A 17,055-nucleotide genomic window follows, 5' to 3' on the forward strand; every position below is an offset into this window, starting at 1 on the left:
TTGTAAAATGCACCTCTCCTGGACGTCACGGCAAGAGAAATAATTAGGGAGGTTTAGCTTGGCACATTTTTTGTATTTATATCGGCTCAGTGTTGCAGCAATTGAATTGAATTGTGGGGTTTCATAAGACGGCACACAGACACTCACGGGCACACTAACTCGCTGCAACACTCAGTTCTCAGGGTGAGATGGAGGTTTCGGTGAGCGATGAAGGATGTGAGTGTACATGGGTACGAGCAGAAGTCAGTGCTGGTGAGCTTTAGCAGACGTGAGGATGCAGTTCCAGTGTGACCAGGGTGAGTGTACATGGGTACGAGCAGGAGTCAGTGCCAGTGAGCTTGAGCAGACGTGAGCGTGGACAGTCCCAGTTACCATGAGCACGAACGACGGTTAGTGGCTGTGATTTTTTGAGTGAACGTGATTATGTAAACGTGCGACAGCATGTATCTATGTGAGCTGGAGCAAACGAGAGCATGAGCGTGTGCCGGTTAATGTGAATGGAAGAAGTGACTATACATGAGCGCGAGCGAGTGCAGACGACTGCGAGCACGCACGAGCGCGCGTGAGTGCACCGCCTGCGAAAATATTCGCGAGCGAGCTAGAGCGACTATACTGTGCCAACCTGAAGTGTGCGCAACGTCCAGCGAAACTGCACAGTGAATTATGAGTGACGTCGTGTGGTGGGAAGGCTCCGGATTAATTTAGGCCGCCTGAGGTTACTTTAACGTGCCACCTTGCGTCTAAGCACACACGACGTATTTTGCATTTCGGCCCCTTAGAAATGTGGCCACCCGATGTATTTGGGAATCGAGCCCACGACATTGTGCCCGGCGAATTAACCCAGCGTTTCCGGCGAAGACACTGTCTCAGATTGTTAAAGAATGGGGACTGTAGATTTAAAAAAAATACGATATTTACTGACTAAGCTTCGCATCCACGGCGGTCATCACAACTTGCCGACAGGGTTGCCAGTTCCGCTTAATATAAGCGAATGTGGGCTTCTTTTTTCACCGAGTCGCTTATAAATTTTTACAGTCGCTTGTCGCGTTTCTTTGGGCTTACTTGCGCTTTTCCTGCAAATATTGTTATTTTAATGCCCGTCGCGCGCGTTTGTCATTAAATATACGTGATAGTAGCAGGAGTCACAAAGTACGAAACTGTCCCTATCTATTCATCAATGTTTTGACGCCTTGCCAGCACTCGTGGTCGTCTATGTCGTAGTGTGTTGGTGGTGTTCTTTGCGCAAAATGGCTTCGAAGTGGTCGAAATATGGCAAACGATATTGTAAAGAGTGGGAAAAGGAAGCGCAGCTCAAGGACTGGTTACGCCCAGTCACCGGAGACGATAAAAAAGCTGCATGCAAGTATTGCAAGTGTGAAATCCGCGCTCATCATGCCGACCTCGTTCAGCACATGGCAACAGAAAAACATGCGAAGAACTCCCGGCCACTTTCCAGTGCACGTTTGACAACCATGGGCTTCACCAAATCATCGCCTCCAACGACAACACCAGAATTGGAGCTCAAGCTGGCATATTACTCGGCGTGTCATGCCACTATCAACTCTGTGGATCATCTCGGCGAGCTGTTACAGTCGTCCACGGCGTGCGAGGTAAAGCTGCACCGAACAAAATGTACAGCACTAATAACAAAAGTTCTTGCCCGTTGCCTGCTTGAGGATCTCGTGAAGGATATAGGTGCCTCGCAGTACTCATTATTGATTGACGAAAGTACTGACGTAGCAAATGAAAACAGGTCGCTGTCGTGGTTCGATATTTCAGCACCTCACTAAAAAAAGTAGTGTCCACGTTCCTGGGACTGTTCACGCTCGAGGGTTCAAGTGCCCAACAGATTGCACAAGGCCTCTTAGACTTCTTGACCAGTGTTGGTCTGGATTTCATAAGGTGTATCGGAATTGGAACCGACGGCTGCAATGTTATGGTTGGGAGGAACAATTCTGTGTACACACACTTGCGTCGAAAAAATGAGAACCTCATGCTAGTCAAGTGCGTGTGTCACTCGATTCAACTATGTGCAAGCAAGGCAGTAGAAGTGCTGCCCCGGAGCCTAAAATTCCTGGTTGGCCGTTCGTACAGTTGGTTTTCGCATAGTTCACTGCGGCTTCAGGAATACGGCAAAATTTACAGACTGATGAACAACGGCAAAGAACCATTAAAGTTGGTTCAGCTGTAGGGGACGCGGTGGCTGTCAATCTCCGGCTGCTGTAAACGTATACTGGAACAATGGGAAGAACTCAAGCTTCACTTCACCATCTGCAAGGACAAGTACCGTTGCTATGACGCTGAGATTCTGTCCGAAATGTATCGGGATCCTGTCAACAAGCTGTACCTTGTGTTCCTGAACCCATTGCTGGAAGAATTCTCACGAATCAATGAGCTGTTCCAACTTGAAACTGGAAATCCACTGAAACTGGTTGATTGCCTTCAGAACCTTTTCCGGTCATTGATTTTCAGAGTGCTCAACCCGTTGTACATCCCAGCTGCAGGAAAAAGACTTCTGGAAGTCAACCTGGAGGACAGTGCGACCCACCTTCCACTTTCTGCTGTGGACTTTGGAGTGCTGTTCAACATCGAAGTGGCAGCATCCAAACTTAACGCTGAGCAAGAAAAAGACGTTAAATTGAGATTCCGGGATTTCATTTATGAGGCTGCAAAGCAAGTGCAGCTTAGGCTTCCTCCCAACATTCAGCTATGGCATTCTATGAAATCATTCTCGCCCGAGAACGTATTGAGCCAGGTAAAACTGCCCCTTCAGGTCGTGCCTCTCCTCAAACTCTCCTCTCCTCCTCTCAAAACTCTCCTCTCCTCTCCTCAAAGGGAGATGTAGGACTCCTGGATACACAGTAGAGACGGCTGTGCCTCCTTCCTTGGAAAAATGTAAACAAGGACGGCGCTTCTTTCTGGGTAGAAGTGCTAGATTTCAAGGATGCAAGCGGCGAAAGTTGTTTCAAGGAAATAGCAGAGTTCGCTCTGTCGTTGTTGGCCATGCCCCTTAGCAATGCCGATGTCGAGCGCGTGTTCTCGCACATGAACCTGGTGAAGTCGCGCCACCGAAACAGAATGAAGAATCCAATGTTGAGCGGCATCCTGCACGTACGTTATGGCCTAAAGTTTCGAGGTGTTTGCTGCCGGGACTTTCAACCGACATTAAAAATGTTGCAGCTATTCAACTCTAAAAATATGTATGGTTCCGAAGTGGACGCGGATGATTTTCCTGATGAGTCGAACACATCCGACGATGACTGTGTGTAGTTGAGCCGTGAAATAAACCATAGGCTGGATGAGTCAACAAGTAACTTCATTCATGTACAGGCCAACGCGCAATGGCCAGGGTGCAGACTACAATGGGGACAATGTTAAAAAACTACATGAGTGTTTTCGCTCATTCTTGCGGATATTGTTGCTGTTGAAAATAATTAAAATGATTTGTTCGCCTTCCCTTCATATTTGTGCGTTTTTTGATACTGTAATTAAACGATTTGCAAGAATCAGAAAATTTGTTAATGTCCGCTTCTTTTGGGCTTCTTAGCAAAAGTCGCGTCGCTTTTTTTGGGCTTGTTTTGGGGTGGTTATTGGCTTATTTGCTAGGCAGCATCTGGCAACTCTGCTTGCCGATGAATCAGCGATGGGATTATTAATTAACAACGTTACTCTAATTATCTATCTAATTATTGACTTTTCGGGGTATGTTGCAACCGCAGCATTGAAGCCAGCAAGTAAATCAAGAGCGCACACTATAGCAAGAAACTTTGTGCCTTGCACCATTTTCTAGCTAGGTGAACAGATTCTTTTAGATTAGGGGACGCAAACGTCTTGCGTATACGCAAAAACTAGAGGCTACGGTAGTGCGCATGCGCAGACACCTAGGCTTGGGTGTGCGCATGCGCAGCACCGTGGCCCCTAGGTCCACGGTGTCCCTAATCTAAGGCTCTCCAATATAACTACATTTGGCGCGGAAGGCACTGCTGCTCCAGTTAGCATTTTCGAGCACCGAAACAACTTAAACCCTCACCACTGCATGACGAGCGGTTCAGCCAGGGTCACAGAGTGTCTTGTTGCCACTGTCTTCCGACAGGGGCCGCTTTGGTCAGGCGCGCGATGCCCCAGGAGGCGCACCGAGCGGCGACATGGGGAACAGCGGCCGGCAAGTCACTGCGAAGAAAAAAAAAAGGAACTCACAATCAGGGTCACCATGTTAACTGGAGACTGAAAAATAAAACACTCAATGGGATTAGAGTGATAAAGCAGTCTTTCAAAAGTCTATATTGGTTAGTTTAGCAGAAAGAGGCCGATTACTAATGAAGACGAAATGAAGGTTAAACTTTAGTTTCTTGAATTTCGTGCTAGAAGTTAGGCCCCGGTACGCCAGTGTGGCGCCCAGCATTTAAGTATTTTCCTGCACAAGGTCTGAAACTGAAACAATGATAGGTTGAGACAAATATTTATACTGGAAAAAATGCAGAACATTTGGACGCACATTAAACGCATTCTTGCATAACAACCCAAGCTGTAAGTACGTGAACTTCCATACAGGTAGATATTTTACTCTAACATATTCACTACTCGAAGAGATCGGTCGCCACCTAGCGGTCGTGCCGAGAACCAGGCGATCCAGGTCCAGGCTTGAAACGAAACAGGGCCTCCTATCACGGCATGCCCTGAATACATCGTAGTTCTCAAATCGTCGTGATTCAGCAACGCACAAGCCTCCTCCCCCCCCCCAAATAAACAGAAGAAAAACCAGGATATCGAAAGAATTTTGGTGTGTGTACAATTATGCGTGACATCAAGGGGGAAAGACAACAATGCATTATTTCATCGCTTCCCGAAAGAAGCAGGCGACGCGTCATCGGAGACCGACATGGATAAGAAACTTGTGCATCGGGCAAAGGTGACTCTCACTATGCTGGTTAGTTCGAAACGCCTCACTCGAAACGACTTTTTTCTTCCCGGCGAGTAGACCATCACGTGAGAGTTTCAAATCACGGAGTTTGCTTTCGTTGAGGCAGGCGCTTTAACAAGTTATAATGATGTGCGCTTAAGCCTCATTTGCTTTTAATGCGAATAGCATTCTTAGCCTACTTCAGTCGTTTTGAGCCTGCGTATCTATCTATCTATCCTCTTACGCTGACCCCGTGCCCCAAGCTGTCTGCTTGCTTGAACCACTATGTGCCCCTGGTCGCGATGCCGTCTTGGTCGTTCCCTCGTCATTTCAGCTTCGTGATCCTACTCTCGTCATACCGTTGTCGTCACGCATCGGCGCCACACAGCCTGCACAGCCTGTCATCCATTCCTTGTCACATCGCCATCGTAATGCAGTCGTGGTCGTACAATCGTCGTCATTCGAGCTTCGTGATCTGACTGTGTCACGCTGTCGTTGTCGCGCCTTGTGCTCGGACCCAGTGGTCGAATAGCTTGGCCAAGACCTAAGTATGCATGTGTTCATGGTCGTGATGCCAGCGTGGTCGTTCATCGTCGCTATTCTATCTTTCTCATCTGACTCTCTCATTATGTCGTCGTCGTGTCGCCGTCGCCACGATGTCGTTTTATCATTGTCATCACTTCAGTATAACGTCATCGCATTGCCGTCATGCCGTCGTTCTATTGCATTCACACTATCGTAATTCAATCGTGGTTATTCTGCCCTTGTCATGCCATAATCGCGAGACAGTCGCCGTCATGCATCCTTTTTAGGCCATCGTCGACACGCCGTCATGTTCATGCCATCGTCGTCACACCAGCTTCGTCATCTGACTTGTCGTGCCGTCGTGGTCATATAGGTTGGATGATACAGTCATCGTGACACTATTGATGTCATACGCTCCTCGTCATCCCAATCTCCTGATGCCGTTGCTATGCCATCGTCGCCACTGCGTCGTCGTCATAGTGTCGTTGTCACGCATTCGTTGTAATGCCGTCGCCGTAATGCCGTCGCGGTCTTTGCATCATTGTCACCGTAACTTCGACATCCGGTTCTCGTCCCGACGTTGTCGTGAGCCACCGTCGTCATACCGTTGTCATCGTTCCATCGTCGTCACTTCAGTAACGCCACCCCGTTGTCGTCACCCCTTCGTCGTCACACCACCTTCGTCGATCTAGCGACGTGATTCCTTGTTCGTCATTCTATCGCAGTCATACTGTCATCATGCAATCGTGATTAGGACTCCGTTGTCATGTTGTAATCGTCAGACCGACGCTTCCACGATCCGCTGTCATACCACCGTCGTCAGGGGTCGTGCCATCATCGTCATTTCAGCCTCTTTATCCGGTTGTCGTCATAGCGTGGTCGTCGCATCACCGTCTCTATACGGTTGTCACCTGAATGTCCTTATGTCGTGGTCGTCACGCTGTTGTCTTTACGAGCGAACGCGTAGCATAAGTCTACATCTCATTGCCCTCATACCGTCGTCGTTACACCGCCTTAGTCGCTGTATCGCCATAATTAATTATTTGCCATTACATCGTCACTGCGTGGGCCCCCATACAGTCGTCATCGTGACGCCATGCTCTTGGGCGACCTTGGCGAGCGAGCGCCATAGCAAAGCGGGACGATATTAGAGTATGTGGCGTTAGCCGAAGCAACCAAAATCTCAGAATTACCACTACACATGCTAAATTAACGTGAGCACAGAGAGATATAGATAGAGAGACAAAAGGGTAGGGAAGATAGGGAGGTTAGCCAGTGTAAGTACCGGCTGGTTACCCTGTGCTGGGAAAGGGGTAAAGGGAACTCACAATAACGCGATGCTACGCGCTAAAGCTTTCAAAGACGGTCACACAATTCACAAGCCTTTAAGAACTTGAGCAGAGCCCTTAAGGCATTGAGTGCCGAGACTCGTCTGGACCAGTGCCCCAGAACTTTTTCTTCTGTGAAGGGGCGATCGTCCAGTTTTTCGGGCGCGGTCGCGAGCACTTTTCTTGACACATTGCAACGGGGACATTCACAGAGGAGGTGCTTGATCATCTCCTCGCAGCCGCAGTTGTCGCAAGCAGGGCTGTCGGCCATTCCAATGCGAAAGAAAAGAAACAGGCGTTTGTGAATGCCACGCCGAGCCACAGGCAGCACAAAAGTGTTGCTTCTGCTCTTGGTAACCCTGGTGGAAGACGGAGTTGCAGACGCGAATCCAATCTGTGGAGTCATGCGTTCGTGAATTCACTGGTGTTCCACAGAGTCTGCGTAAGCTCACGTGCGAGAGAACAAAGCCTTGTGGCTGCATCTGTTCTCGACAGTGGTATTGGTATAATCTGGGCACTATCGTGGGCCAATCGGGCAGCGTCATACGCACTGTGATTTCCTGGAATTTCGCAGTCACCCGGTATACATCGGTAGATGATACCGGGTCGACTGCGTGATGGTGGAGTAGTCAGATGTCTGCCACTAATGACACGTTATGTCCGTGGTTGAAAGGGCACAGCAGACACTGCAGAGCTGCCTTCGAGTCACCAAAGATGGACCATGACTGTGATGATTTGTGAACAATAACCTACAGAGCAGCACGGATAGCTGCGAGTTCAGCAGCCGTCATATTGTAATGTGAGACGTCCTGAATTTAGTGATGAAAGATTTTGCGGGAATTACAACTGCTTGAGCTGAACTTTTGGAGGAGACATAACCGTCCGTGTAAATGTGGATGCGTTATCTGTGCTTCTCATGTAGGAATGAAAGCACGGTTTGTTTGAGGGCGAAAGATGACATCTCCGCTTTCTTTTTGATGCTGGTAATGACAAGAAGGGCTTGGAGTGGATGCAGGCACCACAGCAGTAGATATGGTCGTGCCGCAGGCGTCAAGTATGACGGTAAAGTTCCATGGCCGGCGGCAATAATCCTACTAAACGCTTAAAGAGGTCGAGCGGCAGGAAGGGAGGCGAGATGATGCTATGGAAATCGTGCAAAGTGCCTAATGAGCATCCTTAACGCATCTGCTTGAACATACGCATTGATGGGGTGAACAGAAATACTGAATGCCTCTACGTAGCTCGAACGCTATTCTCATTGCCGTCTACAGACATCGTGCGATGAAAGCTGCCGTATTTTCTTTTTGTTTTCTACCGCAGCAACAGCATTACTAATGCTTTAAGCATTAAAAACTTTTCTTGAAGACAGCGGCATTGTAGGCCGTTATTAGCGTTTTTAATGTTCCTTTTGTTTCAATATCGCTGTATATACGTATGCGTTTGTGGATTATGTTATGTTAACTGTTCTGTTCTGACTATATCTGACAATACATTTACACGTTGTATACACCACTGTTATGATCGACCTGTCAAGTATAAAAGACATTCAGGTGTACGTTCCCATGACAAGTTGATTTGCCTCCTCCCGGAAAAGGCTGTTACGGTAAGCCTGGGCATCGACCTGTCAAGTGTGAGAAACGTTCAAGCGGGCGTCCCCATGTGACATAATTGTCCTTTTCTCAGAAACAGCGTCCTTCCTTTTATTCCCCGAGCTGACACAAAGGGAAGGACGAAGAGAAGACAAACCGAAGGGCAGGAGGTCGTCGACGACAGAACCTGACGAAAGCACCAATACTCCCACATGATCCCGCAAAAGACAGTGAGGAACACAAGACCACAAGGGGATATTTAGGACTGCCCTGGCCCCCGTGTGAATCAGAGCCGCTCGAGACTCGGATGAGAGTCCCATACATGCACCAGTGAAGTGAATAGAATCTTTCCTACTTTTTTTAATCATCACGATGCCCGGCTTCGGCGTCATTTCCTGATTCTTGCGGTGAATACCCATCTCACCCGGTCGAGATCATATCACCGCGATCTCGTGATTAGCTGCGCAACCCCATAGCCGCTAAGTCACCGCGGCGGATTGACCAGCTGCGCAGCAGAAGGTGTTCATTATTATTATTTGCTGCGATTGAGTGATTTAGAACCTTATTTAGGTCCTGAGGGGAAATCAATCCGGCGGCTCCACCCAGGTCGGGGCCGGTAGACAAGAGTCCTTCGGCGACGGCCCGGGCTCTCTGTACAGCCTTGAGCTGAGCGATGAGCTCTGTGCTTCTGAGCGCCGAGTCCCAGGAAGACTGGTCGGGAAAGTCTGTGCTCGCGTTGGCAGGGCACAGCCTGAGCATGTGTTCGAAGTTGTTGTATTCGCGGCCGCAGTAAAACGTGCAGTTTTCATACGTACAGAAACCAAAAGAACAGAAGGATCAGCCTGGAAATTGAGTGCCACTGGAAGCAGCACGTACGACGCGTGCATATAGCAAGCAGTTGATACGGAAACACAGAGATGGGATTATAGGCGGATGAGTAATAACGTTCCAAAGAAACACACACCGGCAATATGGGGCATCGTGAAGGTCGGCGGGCTCCGGCTTGATTTCGATCCCCACAGGGCTCTTTAACGCCCACCCGTAGATCTAAGTACGCACGGGCGTCTCTGTATTCCCCCTTTCATCGGAATACGACGGCTGCCGCCGCGAATCGAACCCGCGACCTCGCTCTCAGCGGCAGTAAAAAACACGGCCACCGAGCCGACGCGACTTCACGCATGGTAGAGGGCAGAAAGAACAAGATGACAGACAACGCAAACGACTATACTATACTATAACAATATCATAAAAAAACAAGTCTCTGGAGTCTTGGCATATATCCGCAAGTTCTGCACGCAAGCTCTATCGAGCGATGCTACATATCTCAGCAGGCTGCCCATTACAATGCATCGCTTCTGTAGACTGGTAAAATTGATTCTGAAAAGGAGGGGGGGGGGGGCTCCGAACGTATCATTAAGATCTCGCGATGTGCGAGAAATGAATTCGCCCTTATACGCAAGAGAAGGCCTCCAGGACCGCGCTTCAGTTGAGAGATCATCTGCCGCCATTAGAAGAAGCCGTGCACGTATATATACAGAGCTCGGCGACAAGAAAAATGGCGAAGAAGCGGGAATGTGAAGAAACCACTCCATCACGTGTCGACGAGCACGGAGAGAAAGGCGACGGTACAGCTTATAAAGAACGCGTTCGGTTATTTTCTCACGAATCTTCAAAACAGACCATGCAAAACAGGGATGGTGGCGTTCCGTAGCGCGCTCGGTCTATTTAAGTTCAGCAAAGATCGACAGTTTCGGTTCCTTCACTACAGAGCTCTCACTATCGCGATCAAAGGTTTCTTTATTTTTTTTTTTCGCTGGACTACTAGTTCATCTGTCTCGGATAACGGTCTCTTGTGCATGCTTCACACGCAGACCAGCCCACCCTTGAAACAACCGCAAGAAAAAACAAAAAGAACGATATCAAAGCAGTCAGATGACGACAGGACACTTGAAAATTTCTCTGGGAAATTACAGCGTTAACAGGCGCGAGAAATTGCGAACGGCTAGTCTCCTTCGCAACGAAAACACACCCATCAATGGCCTCAGTTCCTTTTTTGTTGTTATTTCGAATAAACCGCAAAGCTTAGAACGATGAAACGTCCAATCCTTTAGCCCCCTTTGTTACACGGTTTAGCTCCTCCGCAATTTGCCAATCGCGTATCAAAAATGCACAATTGAACAAAGGGTGACCCGAAAAAGATAGGACAACGTAATGAATAAAAAAACACACACAATAAAAGAACAAGTGCATCTCACTTTTCCTCAGACTGATGTATACGATTTCGGACTGCGATACACGAAAGCACAGAAATGAAGAAAATAAACAGAAACGAAAGTGAGATAAAAAAAAATACCGCATATATGCGTCTCTTTGTGTGCCGGAAAGTTGTGAGTGAACGCATAACAGAAGTGACCTGCACCGCCACTAGATGGCTGCTTGCGCGTGCTAACGCGACATGCCGCACAATGGCGCAAAGGTAGAGAACAACCCAAGTGAACAAAAATCGGTACAAGGGCGCAGGATAGTGTAACCACCTGCTCAGTTCAGACTCCAAATGGGATGTTTTCATGAAATTTCAAACCTATACATAGTATACACGTAGGTCATTCAACGATACTCTGCGACTTCCGGTTTAAGGCAGCGCCATCTTGGGGAACCTATAGGCCCATGCGCGCGCCTGTTGATAAGGTACCCCAAGATAGCGACAGCAGCGGATGTGACGTCACGTGCATACTATGTATATCGCAACATAGTCCAACGTATCTTTGTTGGCGCGCTCAAATCGACACCTCCAATTATAGAGGCACGCGAATGCTTATACAAATCACATAGTAACGTTGTTTATTTTTGATATGCGGCGAGCAAGTTTCCCGGTTCTAGGTAATTCAGCAAGCCAATCATTACTTACTATGCTAATGAAATTTTTACTCAAAATGGTTATTTGCATTTGTCCGCTAATGTAGTGTAATCGCCAGAAATAAAGGTGGACAAGCTCTTTTAGTTAGCTTTTTTATGCTATGGCGTTTGGGATTTGTGAGAATATAGTGATAACAAAGATGCATAGGATTTTGAACATTATACGCTGGAGTGTGTTACGTGCCATCGCTTAGCTTGAAGGGGGAGAATTCCATCATCATCATCGTAGTAGTAGTAGTAGTAGTAGTAGTAGTAATAGTAATAGTAGTAGTAGTGTTAGCTCCGGCGGCGCCATATCGACACGCCGAGTTAAACAAGAATGCAAATTGGCATGTGCAACATTTCGCACAGCGCGAAAATCAGACACACACATATAAGAGCGTATCTCTGTGTGGTGCGCGATTTTCGCGCCGTTCAAAGGAATGCATACACCTTTATTTTTTTTTTCATAGGGGCCGCCATATTGCGTAAGCAGTGGCGCCATCTACGGACATTCGTTGAAGTGGGGCAAAATTAGAAAAAAAGAATTAAACGAAATTAAAGGAATATGACCCCTCCTGCTATCTACTGGCAGACGGCATGCTTGCTTCGGCAGGCGCTCCGTGTTGTATCCAAGGTTAGGCTCAGAGGCACTTTTTGGCCGTAGTTATCGCGCTCGCGCTGTCCCTTGGGTATGACGTGGCGTTCTAAGCATGAAACGGTTAGAGCTGTTAGACATACTGGAGCGATTTAAGTCGGCATGGCCGGTGTTCCTGCTAGCGTTGAGGCGGAAGAAGCACACCAGCGCGATGTTTGCACTCATGTTAATTTGAGCCTACAGACAGCCTCGGGAGATTAGTTGCACATTTCTGAAAATTTGTTTCACGAATGTGACCTTACTGCAGCATACCAACTGCAATTATAAGCTGTGGTTTAGTAGCAATGAGTAGTTACGAAACATATGACAACCATTACAGCGTCGTTACCATTCTGCTGCGGAACGAGTAGTGCTGTTTAATCTGAGATACATTTAAGCTGCTATCTGTAGGTGCACTGAGCGACTACCTCGCTTGTTTGGAGCGTTTTGCGCCCACAAATAAAATAGTTTGGTTAGCAATAACAGCATACCCTACAGTGTGAATCGCACTTGATGAGTGGCCGAGCGATCGGCGGCGGACTGCGCAAGCGTCCGTATAGAAGTGACAGATGCAGAGTTACGCATCTGTTTGTTCTATCTAGCGCATGGTCCAAGCATGCGGCATCACTATGCGAGGTCTTATTGAGGCGTGAGCCAGGTTATTATGTACTTTGTATTTTTTTTTTTCAAAAGAGGATGAAAACATTTTTTTTCCTACGGCCTTGTTCGTCCCGTCTTGTAACACGCAATCGCACGTTTTAGAGAAATTGTGTGCAGTCCTCACAAACAGCCGTAGGATTCTTCTTATGCGATCCCACTTGGATATCACTGATTTACAAGGTAAAAAGGCAACGCCGAAACACAAACTTATATGTGTCATACTGGTTTACCAATCCCAGTGATCGCTGTGTTGAGCAACGAAATCGGCCTCATACAGGGGACTAACATAGACATGTCATACTGATTTTAAGTCTACTAGACTTGCAATGCGTGAGCACGATGCTGGTGGCTGACAGAAAGGTTTTATTGCGATAGCAATTATACAGACACTCCAAGCGAAGTTCCGCCGTTGGCGTGGGCGTCGCCGTGAGGTTCCGTATAAAGTCCTATGACGCAAACATTGTCGCTGCACGCCCCATACGCTTCATGTGAAGGCGTGCAAGGGGAGCCGACAATCGCGGCTCAATTTCGCCCGCGCGATAAAAGCGAAAGCGGGTAGGAAGCGCGCCGTATTCTGTCGTTCGCGAGGCGTCCAACGTTGCGAGGCACCGAGGGGGAGGGGAAAGTGTGCGTGGGGGGGGGGGGCGCTTTCTACTCCGGCTGCAACTGCGTACGTGGCTGCTTCGCGCAGTCACCCGGCCGTATCTTGAGAGCGATCTGCGTTGGGGGCAGAGTCTAGCTGCGTCGGCAGCTCGTAGCTAGCGTTGTGACTGCTGTGTATTTTCAACGCTCACTTTGCGTTGAAGAGAGAGACAGCACGAATGCCACTTCGCTCGCTACTGCTGCCGCAATTCGTCACCCCAACGTTTTGACAGCGAGTTTCAGCGGTCACCTAAGATGTGTTCATGTTTACTTGTGCGCGCGTGACACCATGCTCGATTAATTTAGTAACCGACTCTATGTTCACAACTTTGTACAGTCGATAAAATCACTATCCTTACTTCGTATACCTTACAGCTAATTTGCTGTCGCAATCGATGATTCGCCTTTCCGGCGGAACTGCGACTTTTTTTTGTAAGGATTGGTGCTTAGATGCATTGGAAATGCATTGGTTTGGCCGTACACGAGGACTCTTATGCAATAGTTTCCACGCTAAGCGATCAGACATGAGAATACGAATTACAGGCAGGACTGGACAGGTACCACTGTTCGAAAAAAAAGAACTACTTGACACCGTTGGAGCCCTGGGTATGCGCCACTCGGTATGTGCTGGCCTTCAATGAATGTCTTTGACGCCAACTTTGGTAACTACAGGTATTTGCCAGTGGGAACGTACCACTCTATTACGACGAGAAAGATCCTCTAAATTCCTTCGCTGCTGAGCGGAGTCGAACCCACATCACGAGGGTTTCTCAATGGCAGCAACCAGACCCATTAGTAGGCGGCGCCACAAATGCACTGGGTACGCGCCGATTTTCAATGAACGCCTTTCATGTCAACGCTTTATAGCGAGCTGCGCCATGAACGCAGTGGGTATGTGCCGCTCTTCAAAGAACCTCTCGCACACTTCGGCCTCCGAGCATGTGCCACTCAGTGTGCGGCAAGCGAGGGAACCATACTCAGCGGTCGCATGGTAACGGCACACTACGTTTCCCGTCTCGGAGGCCATGCACGGACTTCTTGGCAGTGTCACTAGACGGCGCAGCGCGTCCATAAACGAGCGCGAGAAAGAAGCCCGGGCGCCACACGACGCGTTTCTCGGCGTTCGCACGCACCGACGCGTCGTGCATTTCGGAGGCTACGCTCAAGCTTCGCGGCATCGAGTGTTCCTAGGGACGCGCGAAAGAAGAGTCCCGCTGCAGTACACGCCTCATAACTTATTTAGACGGTGTCAATACTTTGTCTCAATACATTGATTCAACGCTAACGATTACGTACCGCAGGCAGCCATCGCTAGGTGGGCTCTGTCACAATTTTTTTTTCTCCGCTTGCTATCTCACTTTTATCTCACGTTGTTACACGGATCGACCATTAAGAACCTTTTCAATCTGGGAATGTGCCGTAGCATAAACACCATGCTACGTGGAGTATGACGTGGTTAATAAACACTGGACTAAAGAAACAAGCCTCTTAGATTGTAACACCGCTCTAATGACGTAAAAACACAAATGTGTGTTCACGAACAACACACCCACATTCATCCACACCTTGTTTACAAGGAGCGATCGACTGAATCGGGCCAAAACACCATGCAACCTCGTCTGGCAATAAAATGTTAATAACAAAGGTAGCTCGAAAATTTTCAGTACGTGTACGATGAACAAGCCAAAGGAGAAACCATTTGCGCGCTATGAAGAAAGTTTCCAGGCACATAACTAAAGCCCAAATACGTCAACAGTCTTATCCTCACTCCATTAGTTGGACATATTAGCTCTAGGTGGCGTGCGTGTCGAACAATTACCGCGTGAGCAGGATTTACTGCTCCTGCTCGAGGATCAGCGCCTATGCTGCGAAGAGCGCCTTCGACAACGCAGTTCGGTGCAAAAAGAACAAACAAAAAAAAACAGGGAAAGTACACGTACAGTTAACAGGAAGGCGACAAAGGTTAAGTTCTCAGAGGGGATTTGGCGCGGACTAAACTCAAGGGCTCAAGGAAAAAATAAATGTGCGTAAAGAGAGTGTTAAAGCCAGCTTCGCTGGTTTTTTTATTTGCCAGCAGACAAGCCATACGGGACTAAAAGGCATTAAAAGCGCGCGAGTGAAAATAAATACGCCCCACGCTCGGTCAAATTTCTCTGCTTACAGCGCGAACCTGGAGTAGGACGCAAACAAAGAAACTGTCTTGACACAAAGCCAACAGTTTGTCAAAGTGCGCAGATTTGAAATTAGAAGGTCTATCATACTGAACAATGGCATCGGGGGAAGCAGCGCCAAGAATGGGGAGTCTAGAGGCTACGGCCGAGAAAAATGAAAGCACCTTACCAAGAAGGCTACAGGAAAGATGGGCGGTTCTTAGAATCAGCGACTTTTTCTTTTTTTACGCTGCAAATGACATTTGCGAAATTTGAAGCCGCGTATGAAAAACCAAAATCTCTTCGGTAATCAACGCGGTCACAACGGCGAGTACACAGTGTCGTACTTTTTTAATCTAACGACTTTGAAACGTATCGCGCTTCGGGCTACCTGTTCAACAATAAAACATCTCGTATCTTATACCCCTGTCACACGGCAAATCTAATGTCATTTCCAACAAATGATATTTGTTGCAATTAATGTCATTATCACAGCGCGCTGTCATACGGCGAAAACTAATGTCATTTGAAAATGATGACAATGGCGATAGTAAAAAAAAGACACGTCTCAAACCCACTTTTGCCCAATAATTATTTTCCAAAATGGTAAATTCCACTAGAATATGTGATCGTTGCTTTCAAACCGTAGCGTTCGATCACTAACTTGTCGACATGGCCAACGAAGTCGAGCCAAGCCAAAGCTATATAAAGCAAGCAACAGGGCGAAGAGAACGATAGGCGCGTCCGCTACATCTGCTAAAGTGGCACGAGAAGGGCAGTTGCATGTCATCGCCGTTTTGATGTGCATGCGGGCTCCTAATATCCTCACTCTCCGTGCGTGCCACAGGAAAACACGCGCACGCTTTTGCGCCCAGTCAATTGAAGCGGCCGCGGCCGATGCTCCGGTGCGAACCAACACGACTGCTGCAGCGAAAGCTAAAGACGGCTGTCTGGTCACTGGACTGAGAGTAGTTTTCTGTATTTACGCACGTGATGGACTTCAATGTCGTTAAAGCAATAATTAAGTAATAAAACGGATAGAATAATAGTGATTTTTTGTTAAAACAAAAACGAAGCATGTACTGTTTGCGAAACACTGATAAACTCGTGGTGTCGAGGATACAGATTCAGTTCTAAACGAATACGAATGAGTTTGGCGACCTCATTCGTTTGTAAATGTCATTTTCGAAAATGTCCTTACGTTTTACCGTGTGACACCAAACAAATGGCATTATCAGCGAATGTCATTCGTTGTAAATGACATTAGATTTGCCATGTGACAGGGGTATTAGGTTGGCCAACTAAGCCGAAAGATTATGTATGTATATATATATATATATATATATATATATATATATATATATATATATATATATATATATATATATATATATATATATATTAGGCGCTTACAGCTAAATGCGATGTGTACATATTCTTTTTTTTAAATACTTCTCTTATACGACGTGAAAGCTCATGCAATGTTTATGCACTAAACGATCCTCGAAGTGTATAAATGCAAACACGAAATCAGACGGGTGCAAAGTGTCAGTCCTCGATGCAGCGAATGCCACGAGGGCGAAACCGCTTCATGATATGCTCGTCTAGGGAATAATTCGGAGGAGCCCGACACAGATGCAGATAAATTTTAAACCTTCTATACTCCCTGCGTCAAATGCCCATTTTCCAAGATTCGCCATGAATGGGCGCCCAGACAATCGCCCAACAA

At 47.5% G+C, this 17,055-nt stretch overlaps 1 protein-coding gene across 1 annotated transcript in view; it reads right to left on the reverse strand.

The window, feature by feature from the left end:
- Window positions 1-17,055, reverse strand: part of LOC142563351 (protein dispatched-like) — a 451,755-nt gene that overhangs the window by 44,879 nt on the left and 389,821 nt on the right. Inside the window, exon 5 of the mRNA XM_075673914.1 lies at window positions 4,031-4,170. Coding sequence (XP_075530029.1) covers window positions 4,031-4,038 — 8 coding nt within the window. The 5' untranslated portion in view covers window positions 4,039-4,170. The remainder of the gene's footprint in view (window positions 1-4,030; window positions 4,171-17,055) is intronic.

Source organism: Dermacentor variabilis, chromosome 11, assembly GCF_050947875.1.
Source record: "Dermacentor variabilis isolate Ectoservices chromosome 11, ASM5094787v1, whole genome shotgun sequence".
Classification (NCBI taxonomy): Eukaryota; Metazoa; Arthropoda; class Arachnida; order Ixodida; family Ixodidae; genus Dermacentor; species Dermacentor variabilis.